Source organism: Clinocottus analis, unplaced genomic scaffold, assembly GCF_023055335.1.
Source record: "Clinocottus analis isolate CAN_PGR_092001 unplaced genomic scaffold, fCliAna1.0.p SCAF_39, whole genome shotgun sequence".
Classification (NCBI taxonomy): domain Eukaryota; kingdom Metazoa; phylum Chordata; class Actinopteri; order Perciformes; family Cottidae; genus Clinocottus; species Clinocottus analis.
The window spans coordinates 146,107-163,118 of NW_027176142.1; the positions used below are offsets into that span (position 1 = coordinate 146,107).

The 17,012-nt window shown below is 44.3% G+C and overlaps 2 protein-coding genes across 5 annotated transcripts; both read right to left on the reverse strand.

Annotated features, from left to right (window-relative positions):
- Positions 1 to 958: 958 nt before the first annotated feature.
- LOC137799860 (mitochondrial glutamate carrier 1-like) lies at positions 959 to 6,424 on the reverse strand. 4 transcript variants are annotated; one of them, XM_068596712.1, is made up of 10 exons: positions 6,328 to 6,419; positions 4,936 to 5,208; positions 4,347 to 4,472; positions 4,123 to 4,178; positions 3,664 to 3,754; positions 3,469 to 3,587; positions 3,195 to 3,390; positions 2,615 to 2,772; positions 2,454 to 2,529; positions 960 to 2,374 (listed from the first exon to the last, which is right to left on the reverse strand). In XM_068596712.1, exons 2-10 carry the CDS (start codon positions 4,956 to 4,958, stop codon positions 2,215 to 2,217), a joined length of 1,005 nt encoding a protein of 334 aa, XP_068452813.1. In that variant the 5' UTR covers positions 4,959 to 5,208; positions 6,328 to 6,419; the 3' UTR covers positions 960 to 2,214. The 4 variants fall into 4 exon arrangements, with proteins under 4 accessions (XP_068452814.1, XP_068452815.1, XP_068452816.1 ...); XM_068596713.1 differs by lacking the exon at positions 4,936 to 5,208 and having other exon boundaries at positions 959 to 2,374; positions 6,328 to 6,424; XM_068596714.1 differs by lacking the exon at positions 4,936 to 5,208 and having other exon boundaries at positions 959 to 2,374; positions 4,297 to 4,472; positions 6,328 to 6,424.
- A 3,307-nt stretch (positions 6,425 to 9,731) lies between these two features.
- LOC137799866 (thyrotropin subunit beta-like) lies at positions 9,732 to 10,995 on the reverse strand. Its single transcript, XM_068596724.1, has 3 exons — positions 10,976 to 10,995; positions 10,689 to 10,865; positions 9,732 to 10,001 (listed from the first exon to the last, which is right to left on the reverse strand). Exons 2-3 carry the CDS (start codon positions 10,848 to 10,850, stop codon positions 9,732 to 9,734), a joined length of 432 nt encoding a protein of 143 aa, XP_068452825.1. The 5' UTR covers positions 10,851 to 10,865; positions 10,976 to 10,995.
- Positions 10,996 to 17,012: the final 6,017 nt, after the last annotated feature.

The following is a 17,012-nucleotide window of genomic DNA, read 5'->3' on the forward strand; positions in this document are numbered from 1 at the left end:
CTCTGAGCCGTCAGGCCGGAGCAGCAGAAACGTTTGTGTGTTTGTGTGTTTGCAGCGTTGGATGCGAGTCGTTGTCACACTTTGGACTTGCTGTTGTTTGGCTGTCACACTTCTTCTCTGCCGAATCTTTCTCAGGCTTCTCGGTCACTTGTACATTTCAGTGTCGTGTGACACAAGTGAGGAAACAAAAAGGCTTTTTTTCTGACTGGATCCATCCTCACAGCGGTTGTGTCGGTCTCAACACGTTGTGTGCGATGCTCTGAGCACGTAAAGGACACACACGAAGTCCAGCCGTTCCTAGTTGGTTGTGTGTTCATTTATTTTGATACCTTCTCAGGAAGATAGTGTGAAGTTTAATAAAGCTTTTAAAGTTTTTCGGTGTCTTATTTCATCAGAGGTTTACAATTTCTAAAAGTGTATAGTTATGTCCTGTTTTATTGAAATATAGTAAACAGATCAGTTATTAGTAAAGCGATGAGACGATGCAGTTTGCATGGCTCATAAAGACAAAAGGATCGTGAGCTTACCAGACAAAGTTGGATTTAAATCAATTTAAATAGTATTTTGTGTTTCACTTTCTGCAGAGTAGCTTGAAATGTGTTTATTTTTATGTTGAATAACTTGTTGGATCAAACTGCATCACGCACTTCCTGGTCACACGCACTTCCTGGTCTCACGCACTTCCTGGTCACACGCACTTCCTGGTCACACGCACTTCCTGAAGGGGAATAAAAGCGAAAGCGTCTGATTCACCCTCAACATGAAGGAGCAAAGGCAGAAGAGAATTATATCCACATCAGCACACAATCACTTCAATATTTAGTGTTTTTTTGTCGTCGGCCTACTTTGCAGTTCACACGTCTTCACGAACAGGAAGAGGAACCGCTCGACTCCAGACGAGTTATTTAAGAGCTTTGAAGCAGCTTGTGGTCCAAAATGATCCACGAGGTCAAGAAATGATATTTACAGAAACATTCAAACAGATGAACTTCTTTTCCTTTAAAAGCCTCTCATCAAACGGGTTGCCAGGTTTGGTCGCATGCGTTTCATTGCAGAGTTTCAGCTTTCTGCTCCTGAGCTGAAACGGCAGCTGAGCATCGAGTTGTCGAGTTCTGCTGCGACGGCGGCTCCGGTTACTGCGACGCTGCAGCTTTTCAGCAGCGCGTCCAACAGTCCAACACGTCTGCAGAGGCTGCACACGCACAAACAACACAACTCTGCAGTCAGACAGATTTATTCAGCATGGAGACATTTCCATGTGGAAATCAATTCAACACGTTTAGTAGAATTCACTTCAGCAATAAATTGTCCTCTAAACTGGTTCAAACCCTTTTGAAATGTTAAACTGCTCTCGATTCATTCTGCAAAGTTTGAGACGGATGAAGAACACATGATACATATTTACTTCCTGACGTTGTCCTTCCTCTCTGTTCTACTTCCTGTTCTACTTCCTGTTCTACTTCCTGTTCTACTTCCTGTTCTACTTCCTGTGGCTCCAACAGAACACCTGACCGGTCAGGACCCTCAAGGAGACGGCGTGGCGGCTTTGGGTCCTGGTGCAGCTTCTCCAGAGGAACTCATTGCTACACAATGAGTTGTGTCGGCAGAGAGATTGCATCAAAAACCCAACGACCTCGACAACATTGTCCTGAAAAAGAAACACCAGGAAGCAGTTTCAGTTTAGTGACCGACCGTGAAGCAGGAAGTCCGTCCTTCAACAGACAGGAAGTCAGATGTTCATTCAGTTCAAGCTGTAACTTTTAAATAAGTCTTCCAGATCTTTTCCAAACCAGGTTGTTGAGAAGAAAACACCTGACGATGATGCTTCACACTTTAGACACGACAGGACCAACAGCCACAGCCCAGTTTAACCCTTTACGACAGGATCGAATCTCTTCAAGTAACGCTTAAATGTGCTGCCTTGGTCATCGCAGTAGACGGTCTCTTGCTCTGTTCGGCCTCCTCTGCAGCAGCTGAGACCTGCAGGTCTCCAGGTGGCAGCTGGAGGAGATGTTCAGGTGAGAGAAGAGCAGCGGCATCATGAGGGACACAAGAGTCCATCTGGTAAATGAGACCAAGTCATGCTCACGGCAAATCAAAAGCATCTCTGTGGTCCCTTTAGCGTCTTTATCTGAAGAATGCACACAGAGGTCCGTGGCTACGCCCGGAGCACAGCTGCCGGTCCTTTAGTGGCCGGCAGAGTAAACGGCTCATTTATGCAGAGTGGATGTTGTTGGGCGTGAACCCGAGCAGGAACTCTCCCACCCCGACAAAGTACACAACCTGCACAATGCCAAAGAGGGGGGCAATGATGAGAGCCCGGCAACCTGCACCCTTGAGGAACGCGCCGGCTCCCTCCCTCCTCAGGATCTCTCTGCAACAGAGGAGAGCGTGCAGCGTTAGCGTGCAACCCTCTGCAAGGAAAGACAACGCGTTGGATGCATTTTATTCACCTGACGCAGTCCACCGCCCCGCTGTAGGTTTCCTCGTTAGCGCCTTTCTGGAGCGACTGGAGCCGCGTCTTGACCACTGCACCGTGCAAATTTACACACATGTAAGACACAACTTTCAGTTCATAATATTTAAAGACATCTGCATGGATGGAGTCACTGACCGTCACACGGGCTGACCGCCACGGCGGCGATGGACCCGGCCAGGCAGCCGGACAGGAAGGACCAGTAGAAGGGCACAGACGGGTCTTCAGATGAACGCCAGCCCAGCTGGTGCAGATGTGCAAAGAGAGGGAAATACACAACGGAGAAGGGGATGTCCCTAAAAAGACAACACAATAAACTTTTAGCCACAACAAGAGGCCGTCAGCAAACGATGTGAAACCAGTGAAGCTGAAATCTAAATCTGTTTGTCACATTTAGGAGTACATTAGACACAGGATCCGTTTCTCTGCCACCGTCTTTGTGCTCTTCATGGCATTTGCAGGAATTAAGTGCCGAAGAAACAAAAACCGAGTGGACGAGTCTCTGGCGCTCACGAGCCAGTCTGATCAACTAGAATCAGATTATTTCTTCAGGAACACAGTTGAGTGTTAGTTTGTTAGTTTATCTGAGGAATGCTCTGTGGTTTTACAGCTCAACAGCTTTATTTGTGTTATTTATCAGGTAGCTTCAGGTGGAGCCGGATGCTTTTCACAGCTATCCAGTAGAATACATGTGTGGTGGTGATCAGCTGTGTCTGACCTCATCAACGTGGCGCCCAGGCCCCTGTACAGCCCCGTCACTCCTTTGGTCCTCAGCAGCTCTCTGGTGATCTGCGTGGCCGACGCTCGCGAGACCTGAGCCGCCGGGCTGCTGTTGTAGCGCCGGCTCAGGACGGCGCTGGTCCCGCCCATCTTCAGAGCGGTTACGACACCGGGCACCAGCCTCTGCTGGGCCGCTGCCGGGGAGAGGACGGAGGGGAACGTGAATAGCAAATCAAAGCATTATTGCGTGCTGCTGATTTACTGGTAATGACCTAGCCTGCCAGCATCCTGCAGCTGAATCTTGAGCATCTCCATGGGTGTGGTGATAATGACCTGGCACATTCCCGCACAGCATCCTGCCAACATCTCCCTGAACACGGTCAACCTGCCGCTGAAGACACGGGAATGGGGTTTAAAAAGGGAAAGACATTGCTCGACAGGAGTCTGTCTTCTTGTGTGGAACTCACCCGTCTTTGCTCAACTGGTGGCGGAAGAAGTCATTAGCAGCCAGTTTGATGGCCTTCTCAGGCACCACGAGCGTGAGATTCACTGCTGCGCCTGCAAGAACAAGCAGCGACCAACTGAATGCTAATCCGCCATTGATGCGGCGAGATGTCTGCCGATACAGAGGGTGAGGATCAGAGGAAGTCGCGATGGTTTATGTGAGGCACTACATGTCCGGCGCTTCGGTGAGTCCTGCTCTTACAACAGGAACCCTTGATGAACCCTTTAGATGGAAGTACTGAGTCATTACAGCGATGAACAACATGATGAAAGAAACTCGGCATTAGAAAGCATCCTTCTTTGGGCGTCAGATGAAATTGGTCAATTTGGTTTGGACCAATCAGATTCTAATGAATGTGTGATCCTTAATATTCTATTCCAGAAGATCTTGAACACGTCATGTACAACGTGAGGAGTCTTACCTCTGTACATGCCAAAGTAGCCTTCTGATTTCACCGTCTTTATCAAGCAATCCATCCTGCAGGAGAAAATACAGCCATAGTTATGCAACTTATTTATAGGATACTCTCATGTTTACACACAATATCATTTAGAAAGTATGAATAAAATACAATCAGGGCTTGGAAAACGTTAACCTCGGAGTCTTCACACAAGGAGGTCGTTACTAAAGGTGTGTGGCTCCTACATGTTCTGGTAGAGGTGCTGCCCGCCGCGCTGGTTCTGGAGGCGGGTCTTGGCCAGGTCGATGGGAAACACACAGGTGACTCCCACCAGGCCTGCAATCCCTCCATTGATCAGTTTAGCTGGGAGGCTGGTGAAGGAAAGTCAGAGCAGACGCGGCGTGACAATCATTCCCTTCTCACGACACGCCGACACGCCTCCTGAGCAAAGGTTACGAACCCTGAAGTACGCGGGTTGGTCATCTGAACCAGAACATTAGGGACACCATCTCGTAGGAAAGTCAGATATTGAAGTGTGAGCACTGTGAGACATTAGCGTAGCAGCTTGGTACAGAGCGACTGCCTCTGGGAGTGTGCTCATCCAAAAATAACTTGTTGACAGAAGAGATGTACACACAAGTGTAGAAGGCATCTCAAGCTCAGGCGTCTTCGCTTTGACAGGTCAGCTGGAGAGAAACAGGCCAAACTCCAACGCTTTTATTTTACATTAATGCAGTTCAAATATCAAAGCATGCTTCATTCCTGTGTTGCTCTTTAAGCAGCCGACACGCTGAATCGCGCTGTTCTGTCCTCACGGGCTCAGCAGGTTCATACCTAATCTGCTGTTGCTGGGCCATGCTTCGTGGTTCCTGCTTCGTGGTTCCTGCTTCGTGGTTCCTGCTTCGTGGTTCCTGCTTCGTGGTTCCTGCTTCGTGGTTCCTGCTTCGTGGTTCCTGCTTCGTGGTTCGTGGTTCCTGCTTCTTGGTTCCTGCTTCGTGGTTCCTGCTTCTTGGTTCGTGGTTCGTGGTTCGTGGTTCCTGCTTCTTGTGAGTGCAACAGATGGTCCGCACAGAAGGAGGCAGCAGAGGGAAAGCAGGTGGCGAGTCCCTGAGAGACACGAAGCAAGGCAGGAGTAGAAAGAAGGTCAGTCTTATATAGAGAGAGAAGCAAGTCCAGCCCCGAAGATCAAGGGATGCATTTCACTTTACTCTCCACCCACTGGACCGCCAGCCAGGAGCTGGACCGCCAGCCAGGAGCTGGACCGCCAGCCAGGAGCTGGACCGCCAGCCAGGAGCTGGACCGCCAGCCAGGAGCTGGACCGCCAGCCAGGAGCTGGACCGCCAGCCAGGAGCTGGAGCTAGCGCCGTCCTCACTCTTTCCCGGAGACGCCTCTCCCATCTTGTGAGGGAAGTTGGCAACAAGTTGTGTGTCCAAAGCCTCACAATAACACAACTAAACAGTCGTGGGTTGGGTTCAAATAAAAAGGATGTATACATATTATGAAAGTTGGAGCAAAGGGAGTCAAGTTCAAAGATTGGACTCTGCAGAAGCTGCTGCCGTACACGGTCTGGTTAGTTTACATGTATAGAGACAATAATTCATTGTGACTTATAGTAACATTCAGAATGAAATCCACATCTATGCTCTAAATGATAAAGACCTTCAAAAATAAACACTGAAGTGAGAATCTTGCGGCTTTTCTTTCAAACCTTTACTGTTTTGCTTATTTGAATAAATGTGTGTCAGGTGGCGCTTGAATCAACTGAAGAGTCTTTTTGTTTCACAAAGCGAGTCTGTAACATATTTGGTACAAAGTACGATGTGTACAATAACGTGCACATGTGTACGTATATCAGAGATATCACCGTGGTAAAACAGTCAAATATAAATTGAATAAACGGCGTATGTTTGGACAATATGTTGAGCGCGAGCATACGTTTTAGCAATCGCATGTTAATGCAACATTGGTTGACCTAATACTAGCATTATTTTTAATTTACAGTGAGTAAAGACATTTGGTATTGTTGCTGAAACTTCTAGCATGTTCCAACGTCTGCGCCAACCAAAAGGTGCACAGTTTGCACACCTGCCCTGCGACTTTAACAAGCTAGCTCTGGCTGCAGTCACAGCAACTGACGAGGAAGCAGCTAAACGCGTCACTGCAGCGGACGACCGGAAGAAACGCGTCACAGCGGACCGTAAACTGTGAGAACATGCCGGACTCACCTGGGATGAGGTCCGCTGCTGCTTCTCCTGCAAAGCTGAACATCTGTCTTCACGTCGCTGCAGGGCCGGATGAATGAACGCGAGGAAGGAGGCTCGGAAGCGCAAACAGAGACGCCTCGACCAATGAAAAGAGTGAGTTTGTAAAGTGGGCGGGGCCAACTCTGCTCAGCGGAGCATGATGCAACATTTGCTGAACCTTTCTCACTTATTTGACAGACACCTTGCGTTGAGGCCACGTCAAAGAATGACTTGTCCTTCTGTTTGTCTTCCTGTTTGTCTTCCTGTTTGTCTTCATGTTTGTCTTCCTGTTTGTCCTTCTGTTTGTCTTCCTGTTTGTCTTCCTGTTTGTCTTCATGTTTGTCTTCCTGTTTGTCCTTCTGTTTGTCTTCCTGTTTGTCCTTCTGTTTGTCTTCCTGTTTGTCTTCCTGTTTGTCCTTGTGTTTGTCTTCCTGTTTGTCTTCCTGTTTGTCCTTCTGTTTGTCTTCCTGTTTGTTTTCCTGTTTGTCTTCCTGTTTGTTTTCCTGTTTGTCTTCCTGTTTGTTTTCCTGTTTGTCTTCCTGTTTGTTTTCCTGTTTGTCTTCCTGTTTGTTTTCCTGTTTGTCTTCCTGTTTGTCTTCCTGTTTGTCCTTCTGTTTGTCTTCATGTTTGTCTTCCTGTTTGTCCTTCTGTTTGTCTTCCTGTTTGTCTTCCTGTTTGTCTTCCTGTTTGTCTTCCTGTTTGTCCTTCTGTTTGTCTTCCTGTTTGTTTTCCTGTTTGTCTTCCTGTTTGTCCTTCTGTTTGTCTTTATGTTTGTCTTCCTGTTTGTCCTTCTGTTTGTCTTCCTGTTTGTCTTCCTGTTTGTCTTCCTGTTTATCTTCCTGTTTGTCCTTCTGTTTGTCTTCCTGTTTGTCTTCCTGTTTGTCCTTCTGTTTGTCTTCATGTTTGTCTTCCTGTTTGTCCTTCTGTTTGTCCTTCTGTTTGTCTTCATGTTTGTCTTCCTGTTTGTCTTCCTGTTTGTCCTTCTGTTTGTCTTCCTGTTTGTCCTTCTGTTTGTCTTCCTGTTTGTTTTCCTGTTTGTCTTCATGTTTGTCTTCCTGTTTGTCCTTCTGTTTGTCCTTCTGTTTGTCTTCATGTTTGTCTTCCTGTTTGTCCTTCTGTTTGTCTTCCTGTTTGTCTTCCTGTTTGTCCTTCTGTTTGTCTTCCTGTTTGTTTTCCTGTTTGTCTTCCTGTTTGTTTTCCTGTTTGTCTTCCTGTTTGTTTTCCTGTTTGTCTTCATGTTTGTCTTCCTGTTTGTCCTTCTGTTTGTCTTCCTGTTTGTCTTCCTGTTTGTCCTCCTGTTTGTCTTCCTGTTTGTCTTCCTGTTTGTCCTTCTGTTTGTCTTCCTGTTTGTTTTCCTGTTTGTCTTCCTGTTTGTTTTCCTGTTTGTCTTCCTGTTTGTTTTCCTGTTTGTCTTCCTGTTTGTCTTCCTGTTTGTCTTCCTGTTTGTCCTTCTGTTTGTCTTCCTGTTTGTTTTCCTGTTTGTCTTCCTGTTTGTCTTCCTGTTTGTCCTTCTGTTTGTCCTTCTGTTTGTCTTCCTGTTTGTCTTCCTGTTTGTCTTCCTGTTTGTCCTTCTGTTTGTCCTTCTGTTTGTCTTCCTGTTTGTCTTCCTGTTTGTCTTCCTGTTTGTCTTCCTGTTTGTGCATATGAGGCGACTTCGTGAAAACATTTGTCTTCATTATGAAAAGGTTGTTCTTTTTAGAGCAAAGTGTTTTTGATTTGCAGCCAAATATTCTAGTTTTATAAGCAAAACTAACACATAATTTATTCTCATTTTGTTTTAGCTACAAACGAGAAATTTGTTCTCAAAAATGTTTTTGTGTGTTTGCGTGGTAAAGACACAAATATACCTTCAAAACAAGTAAATCCATTCAAATGAACAATATCAGAGAATAGGCCTATTATATTAGGTATTAAGATGGAAATGCATTGTTAGGCAATTACCTAAGTCCAAAGTTTAATTATTTTCATTACTTTTAATGTTTTCAATATTACACAACAAAGTTACAATGCATGTTCAACACCGTCTTTTATTTAAATACCGACAAACCTAAAAAAAACAACATGCAACCATTACATCCACCAGCACTGCTGGTCCATCAGCTGCATCGTGTGCTAGCATGCATAAGTGTTAGCATGTATAAGTGTTAGCATGCATAAGTGATAGCATGCATAAGTGTTACCATGTGTTAGTGTAAGCATGTATAAGTGTTAGCATGCATAAGTGATAGCATGCATAAGTGATAGCATGCATAAGTGTTACCATGTGTTAGTGTTAGCATGTATAAGTGTTAGCATGCATAAGTGATAGCATGCATAAGTGATAGCATGCATAAGTGTTACCATGTGTTAGTGTTAGCATGTATAAGTGTTAACATATATAAGTGTTAGCATGCATAAGTGTTAGCATGCATAAGTGTTAGCATGTATAAGTGTTAGCATGCATAAGTGCTAGCATGCATAAGTGATAGCATGCATAAGTGTTACCATGTGTTAGTGTTAGCATGTATAAGTGTTAGCATGCATAAGTGCTAGCATGCATAAGTGTTAACATGTATAAGTGTTAGCATGCATAATTACTAGCATGCATAAGTGTTAGCATGCATAAGTGCTAGCATGCATAAGTGTTAGCATGTATAAGTGTTAGCATGCATAAGTGCTAGCATGCATAAGTGTTGGCATGCATAAGTGTTACTATGTGTTAGTGTTAGCATGCATAAGTGCTAGCATGCATAAGTGTTAGCATGTATAAGTGTTAGCATGCATAAGTGCTAGCATGCATAAGTGTTAACATGTATAAGTGTTAGCATGCATAATTACTAGCATGCATAAGTGTTAGCATGCATAAGTGTTAGCATGCATAAGTGCTAGCATGCATAAGTGTTAGCATGCATAAGTGCTAGCATGCATAAGTGTTGGCATGCATAAGTGTTACTATGTGTTAGTGTTAGCATGCATAAGTGCTAGCATGCATAAGTGTTAGCATGTATAAGTGTTAGCATGCATAAGTGCTAGCATGCATAAGTGTTAACATGTATAAGTGTTAGCATGCATAATTACTAGCATGCATAAGTGTTAGCATGCATAAGTGTTAGCATGCATAAGTGCTAGCATGCATAAGTGTTAGCATGTATAAGTGTTAGCATGCATAAGTGCTAGCATGCATAAGTGTTGGCATGCATAAGTGTTACTATGTGTTAGTGTTAGCATGCATAAGTGCTAGCATACATAAGTGTTAGCATGAAGAAGTGATAGCATGCATAAATCTTAGCATGCATAAGTCTTAGCATGGAGAAGTGTTAGCATGGAAAAGTGCTAGCATACATAAGCGTTAGCATGGAGAAGTGATAACATGCATAAGTGTTAGCATGCATAAGTGCTAGCATGCATCAGGTTCCCACAGACGGCTGCGTCTGGCTCTTCATGCCACTGAGGGTCACAGCGCATCGGTCCCTGGAGGCCCGGCTGGTCCGGACACAGTGGTGTGTGCGCATGTCGCAGTGCCTGCAGCTGCAGTTGTGGGCGGCGGGGTAATACAGCTGAGGGTTGACGTGCTGAGGGCAGCCCGGCAGCTGGGCGGTTCGGTACACCAGAGACAGAGGAACACAGCTGCGCTGGATCACGAAACTCCTCCCGAAACGTCCCCTCAGGTTGGTGTCCTGAAGCGAGGACGCGTAGAAAAGACCCAACAAAGGTTCTTTACTGTGCTTCACTTGATCATCTTCATGCTATTCTACTTTATACATCTACTCTGCTACATTTCAGAGGGAAATATTGTACTTTTTTTTACCCTCTGCATTTATTTGAGAGCGTTAGTAACTTTGCAGACTTAGATTCTAATTACAAAATATAATCTCAACTAATACATTATTAAATATTAGTAGAGGTAATGCAACCCAGCGTACAAAGCCATTCAAATTATCGCCACCTTTACTAGCTGCAACATTGAAGTGATGCATAACTCCGTATTGCAATCATTGATATAGCGTGTCATGCATCCTTTATCCCAACGCTTGTCCTCTTCAGGGTCTCGGCGCTGGAGCCGATCCCAGCTGTCGATGGCGAATGCAGAGTTCACCTGGACGAGTCGCCAGTATATTATTCTTGAATGGGCCATTCTGCATAATGGGTACTTTAATTTGGTTACTTTCACTATATTTTATCCTGATACTTTTGTACTTTAGATTGAATAATATTTTGAATGCAGGATCTTTAACAGAGTATTTCTAAACAGTAGTATTATTAATCAAAATTCTGTTGCAATATGTTGTATCACGTATTCCTATCATGAGCATCCGCACATCAACATCACCTGGTTGTACGACAGTGTGAGAGTGTGTAGTCACCTGTGTGTAACAGTAGCCGTTGCAGATGGTGGTGTTGATGGCCACACACTGGGCGCAGTCGCGCCTCTCGACCCATAAGGTGTGGTTGTTCAGCATGCAGGCGCACGTCGCCGCACGCAGCAGCGCAGAAAGCAGCGTGCACTTCAACACGAACAGAGACATGCTGAATGTGTAACTCTGGAAATTAGAATGAAAAGAGAACAATCAATGCATGAAGGAGAATACCAGTGCAACAATATTGATTCCTTAAAGTTCACGAAAACCTTCACTGAAGAGAAAAAACACACCTTGACGTGTGACCCCTGCTGTTCACTGAGTGAAGAGATGTGCATTTAACATATATATATGGAAGCCAAAGAAATTGTTTCAGATGTCCCAAAATCTATATTCCCTTTTTAAATGAGATGATTTTTCTGTCTGTGGTTCCTCCTCTCGCTGGTCCGCTGTGTTGCGTCCTCGCTGCTCCTCTCGTTGTGAATGTATGAAAAGAACGAGGGATCCTTCCTCTTTTATCCCCGACGGCGCCGTGAACTTCATCTGCAACATCATGAAATCACATGTTCAGCATGAAGTGTATGCCAGGAACACATGGGCAGAGGGTGTGCGTGTGTGTGTTCATTTTCACAGGTCATATTGAAGAATATGGGCTCAACCATGCATGCATGTGAGGATGGGAGTGTGTGTGTAACACAACACCGAGACAATCTCTCTCAACACAACAAGATAAAGACGTGCGCTGGTCCCAGCTGATCCGTGAGCTTTATGGCACCAAAGTGAGTCCTTTTAAGAAACCTTGAAGTAGAATCTGTGTTGGTACTTTAAGAAACTGAACACAAGCTGAAAGAAATGACTTTATGATGTTAAATGAAGTTATTCTTCATCACATTTGACGGCCGGGTCAGCGCGTGTCTCTGCCTGAGGGAAAAGGTCACGCCCTCTTCGTCATCACGCCGTGACCTCAGACTGGCTGATGCTCTTCAGATCAGTCTTATTAGGAAATACTGGAATATGTTTTTGAATTATCCAGAGATCAATATATAAACAAGTTGCAAAACAAACAGAGATCAGGCTTCTTTTAGAAAACGGATGTAAATCTCTACGTAGACCTAATGTAATTACATACACACACATCATAGTTTGATGCTTTAACACTATTTTCTGCTTCTGACCCGACTTGTGTTTTATTTCTTCTGACTCCGTCATGTTGGGTCACATGTAAGAAATCCATCAGATAATTACAAAGAGAGACAAAGTGGGTCGTGGTCAGTTCATCAACTGTCCTGACACACATTCATCTTTTTTCCCGGACAGGTGGATTATTATTAATGTGAGCTTTGTGAGACAAATGGTTCCAGACTTCACAGGTCACACCTGGATTTAAAGCACAAAGCAGAACAAAACAAAGAACAATAACTTGACAGCATATGACACTAATCACAGGGACACAAATACAAAACTTTATAATTGCAATAAATAATAAAATATTCAACGTTCATGTCCTGTGTGGGTTTCCTACCATTTCCTGACAGACTTCAGGTAAGAGATGGCACTGAGGATGAAATGTTGTATTTAGGTCTGTTGGTTGCTTTGAATAATAAGACTCCAAAAAAATCCTGAAACTCGCCATGCAAGAGTGAATGTTGTCAGTTTTAAGTTTGTTGTTCCATTTTCACCGCCGATCCCAAATTAATTTAGGATTTAGGAGTTTTGTTCAGCGCTTCCCTTGTCTCCCTCATCGTCTGCAGATGTTGTTTGAGGTTTTAATTTAATGGCGCTGTGGTTCAGACGGCCGGTGCGGGTAACTGAACCCGCGAGGACAGAACTGGGTCAGACGGACACACGAGCCTCGGGGTCAACAGGTCAACGGCACCACCAGGTTGTATTGTTTTGGACTCCATTATTGAGATAATATCTCTCACCTCAAATAACATGGGGTCAAATATAAATGTGGTTTTATTAACATGAAGTAATTTAGGTTGTGTCTTTCCCACGAGCAGAGGTCGGCCTGAGGCTTTGAAAAACAAACAAGAAAACAAACAATCGTTCAAAGGGAACTCCTCTTGGAGTTTGAGGCGATATTGAGTCACTGAAAATAAAAAGTTTAAATATTTGTTTTACTTCATATTCTATGATGTCGCTTCCCTGCAGGTACTGGTGACGGCCCCGCCCTCGCTGAACTATCAACGGAGAAATGAACAAAAAGAAACGTCCGGGAGGAAAGTAGAGCGTTTCATCTGCGTGGACGCATTCGTTTGCTTTCACTGCTGCAGAAATGAACAACATGTTGAAAGACTCTTCCAGAACTAACACACAGCATCTGCTGAAGAGTTCAGGCTAAAGCTAATCTGTTCTCAACATGTTTACTATGACTATGCAGTGTTGGCATTTTTTTAGACACATAAACAACTACAGACCTTTTTTCCAGAGCACTGCTCCAGTAATACTGCGGCAGGACTGTTGCAACAATGGGACCCCATGCAGCACGTCTGCACAGGCCAGCCATCGTGCTTTCTAACTGCACACAAGTTTGCAGGTATGAAAACGTTCTATTCCCATTATCTCTTTGATTCCTGACCACCTTTGGGGGGGAGACGCCGCTGTTTTGGGTGAATGAGGTCACGTGCGACCTGGAGGTGTTTGCCAAAGCCAAAGTAGTGACTTTAAAAAAAATTATAGTTATAGTTGTTACAATAACTTGTCCTAAGACACTGTTTTATCGAAGCATCAACATGAGATAACCGTAGTTTAAGGATGTGATCTTAAAAATATATATATATTATTATTATTTTCTTTTTTGAGAAAATTAATATTCAGGGCTAATTACAAAACATTCGGGGCTTGAGCCCCGAATGTTTTAGCCTAAGGACGCCACTAAGTATGCTTTGTATTCGTTCTGTACAATGTCCATTTATTTTTGTTCTCCCTCTGACAAAGAAGCTGTGATCCAATCCATTAAAAGGTGATTTAAGGAACTGAATATTCAATGAGTAGGCAGCAGCATTAGCAGCAGCAAAACGTGGGTGGAGAGTAGTCTGAATTGGGTTCTGGAGCTGTGCTCCACCTCACACATCGCACTCATCTGCCAGCCGCGAGCGATTCCAAGCCAGTGACGCCACATCCGCTGTTTGGCGCCAAACTGCGCCGGCCAGCTTCTCCTGTGACTCGCTGTCACGTGGGCCCTAGTTTTCTGTTCACTCGCTCACCCGAGTCAGGTGACGCCCTGCGAGGGCAGCTATTGGCTCTTGTCTCAGACCTTCCCCGAGGTGATTGGTGGAGTGACGCGCACTCTGCATGTGACCTCTACAATGAGCTTCCACCCACGGAAGAGAAGGTGTGTGACGCGTTGTATAAATACCCTCCGCGGTTACACAGTCTTCTTGATCACGGTGCGGATAATACTGAACGCAATGATTGGACGAAGAGACTGACTGCCATGAACAAAACATTAACGTCCTACAATTTCATGTCTGTAGGTTTTGGTTGATTTGTATTGAACGTCTTGTTTGGTTCGTAGAGCCATGGACCGCCGTTGCATGATGGGAAACTGACCCGTTTTTATTGGCCTCTGCTTTCCATGTGCATGGGGACAGATATTGTGGGATGTTTCCTCATTGTATTTACGCAAAATATGTTTGTCAATGTTTTGGACAAGTATATAATTAAAAAAAATGACAATTGAAAACAACAAAAGCAGCAAAGAAACAGTAACAAATAAAATAGATTACAGAAAATGTCATGAGACTATTTCCACGTTCACAGCATGTTGTAATATTTACTTTACGCTGCATTTGCTGTACACAGAAGGCCACGTCACATTAATACCAGTTTCTAGCAAATGCTTCCTGCTATGACTTAATCTGACCGCGAGGTGGCAGACCAACACTCTCTCATAGTTTATATATCGCATGCTGTGTGCGTGTGTATCTTTCGATTGAATCAAGTTCTTTTCCACAGGCAGCTGTAAACCGAACAGTTAAACTCAGCATTGTTTAATAACCTTCCGGACCCCGAGGAGATGTTCTCAGCTCAAGAAATGAATCCTCAGCGAGACAGTTGTAAAATGAACACAGTCAGATGTCACAGCTGACGAGAAAATATATTTGGTCCTTAGTCCACAGGGAAAATATGCATTGTCCTTTCATATAAGTGAATTTATTCAATGTTTTAATCGCAATGAAATCGCACACCTTTGTGAACACGAGCACACAACAGTTCTGTGGGCAGAGATGAACTGAACTGATATGAGAGAGAGAGAGAGAGAGAGAGAGAGAGAGAGAGAGAGAGAGAGAGAGAGACAGACAGACAGAGAGAGAGAGAGAGAGAGAGAGAGAGAGCGAGAGAGAGAGAGAGAGAGAGAGAGAGAGAGAGAGAGAGAGAGAGAGAGAGAGAGAGAGAGAGCGCTTTCCGGGGGCACTTTTCTTTTTGCAGTGACCTTGGTACCTCAGGAGAAGAAGGAAATAGTTTGACCCAAATCATCATTGGTGTCCTTGAAGAAACACTTATTAATAACCTCAGGAATCTGGAGACCATCTCTGCTCCTCCTCCTCCTCTCAGCTGTGATCTTCCCTGTCTCAACTTTTATTCTCCTTTTCTGGGAGAATAAAACCTAAGCCTATTGTAAATTCATACCCTTCCTTTCTAATCGTAATATTTAAATAATCAAGATTGGCTTGTTCCCGCCTTGCATGGCAGAAATACTACAGCAATTAATAAATAGATATTCCGTAAAAATAAATAATTGGAAGGTAACTTCACCCAGTGAGGAACAAGATAAGTATTATATTGATACGTCGCACACACCGAACAACTACGCAGTAATAAGTGTGTATTCCAGCACAGGAGGACTCACGTATGTGTGCGTGAAAACTGCCTATTTACTGCAAAAGGGTAGAATCAAAGGTTATGGAGCTCTGTAATTGGTGACCCCTGTCTCACTGAGTGACCCCAGACAGCTGAAACATATCATTGATCATCCAGGATGAGAATAGCCTCTGGAAGCGGAGAACATCGAGGTAATTAACGATAGCGTTCTCCCGATGCAGCTGCAGCTTCAAACAATGGCTCTCCCTGTCTGTTACAACCTTTAACTAATGAGTTATCCTGCCAGGAAAACTGTCACCACGAGAGAAACACTGGAGGAATGTAGCGTGACCCAGGTTGGATCTAAAAAACACATTTAATGAAAAACAGTCATGGTTTCTTTGTCTTTGTTCTTTTTCCTTTTCATGCTAAGTTCATTACATCTGGTGAAACTCTTTCCAGGCAGACTGCTATATTTTTAAAGGAATGCAAATGTTTCCCAATCCGGTGCTGGAGTCAAGGAGCCGTTGCTCGCTTTACAACTCAACTACAGCCCAATTAAGGCCAACTTCCCTCGGCTACATGCGGGAGGAATGATTCTACACATCTGTATTATTAATTTGGTAATGTTCGAGGAAACAGAAACGCATCTTCAGGCACAGCACACTGACATTGTGCATACATGTGAACAAGAGATGACAGAATGCATCTGATTCACCTTCATTTGTTGTCTTTTATCAGTAAAAACATAAATAATTGGATCAGATGGTTTAGTTCTTAAAGTGGGAATAGCTAATCTGTCTGTTCATCTTTTAAATTGTATTTCTCTCTTCATCTTTTGCTTACTCCGTCTCCCTTCCTTCACTTCAGCTGTCAGAGGAGGAGAGAAGTAATTACAGCCTCTGACCCACACTGGCCTGCAGCCCAGCAGGAGGACCTGCAGCGCCACCTGGAGACAAGAAGAAGAAGAGAAAAAACACATTTCAGACCAAAACGAAATGAAAACAAAAAGAAGAGAAAAAGAGGAAGACGAGATACCAGAGGGGAAGAAAGGAAGAGAGGAACTGTGTGTGGGATGCTGAAGAGTGACAGAAGGAGGTAGAAGAGGACAGCGAGATGAAAGGATGCTGGTGAAGGGAGGAAGGGAGGGTGAGCCTCCGACAACAGGAAGTGGGAGACAGTCCAGTAAAACACATGGTGAGTGAGTACATGTGTGTGTGTGTGTGTGTGTGTGTGTGTGTGTGTGTGTGTGTGTGTGTGTGTGTGTGTGTGTGTGTGTGTGCACGCATCCATGAACATGTTGGAGCAAAAACACGGTAAGAGAGTGCAGGCAGTCGACGGTCACAGCATTAATTGTATTATATTACTAGATGCCAAATTTAAAATATGCTCTAGAAGGCGAGATTGCAGGCTGTTAGGGATTATATTCTAAATTAAGCCTCTAAATCCATGTTCCAACACATCACTGCACGTATGCACAACTAGCAGAAGCATTGAAACCAGAGTCAAGACCACCGAGTGGTA

Bases quoted from the DNA above. Each gene is read 5' to 3' on its own strand.
- LOC137799860 (XM_068596712.1), bottom strand. From the start codon at position 4,958: ATGGCCCAGCAACAGCAGATTAG. The intron at 4,179-4,346 runs GTAGGAGCCACA...TTTCTCCTGCAG, and splicing joins CAGCACCTCTACCAGAACAT to GATGGATTGCTTGATAAAGA. The intron at 2,530-2,614 runs GTCAGTGACTCC...TGCACGGTGCAG, and splicing joins GGCGGTCAGCCCGTGTGACG to TGGTCAAGACGCGGCTCCAG.
- LOC137799866 (XM_068596724.1), bottom strand. From the start codon at position 10,850: ATGTCTCTGTTCGTGTTGAAGTGCACGCTGCTTTCTGCGCTGCTGCGT. The intron at 10,002-10,688 runs GTGACTACACAC...TCCTCGCTTCAG, and splicing joins ACGGCTACTGTTACACACAG to GACACCAACCTGAGGGGACG.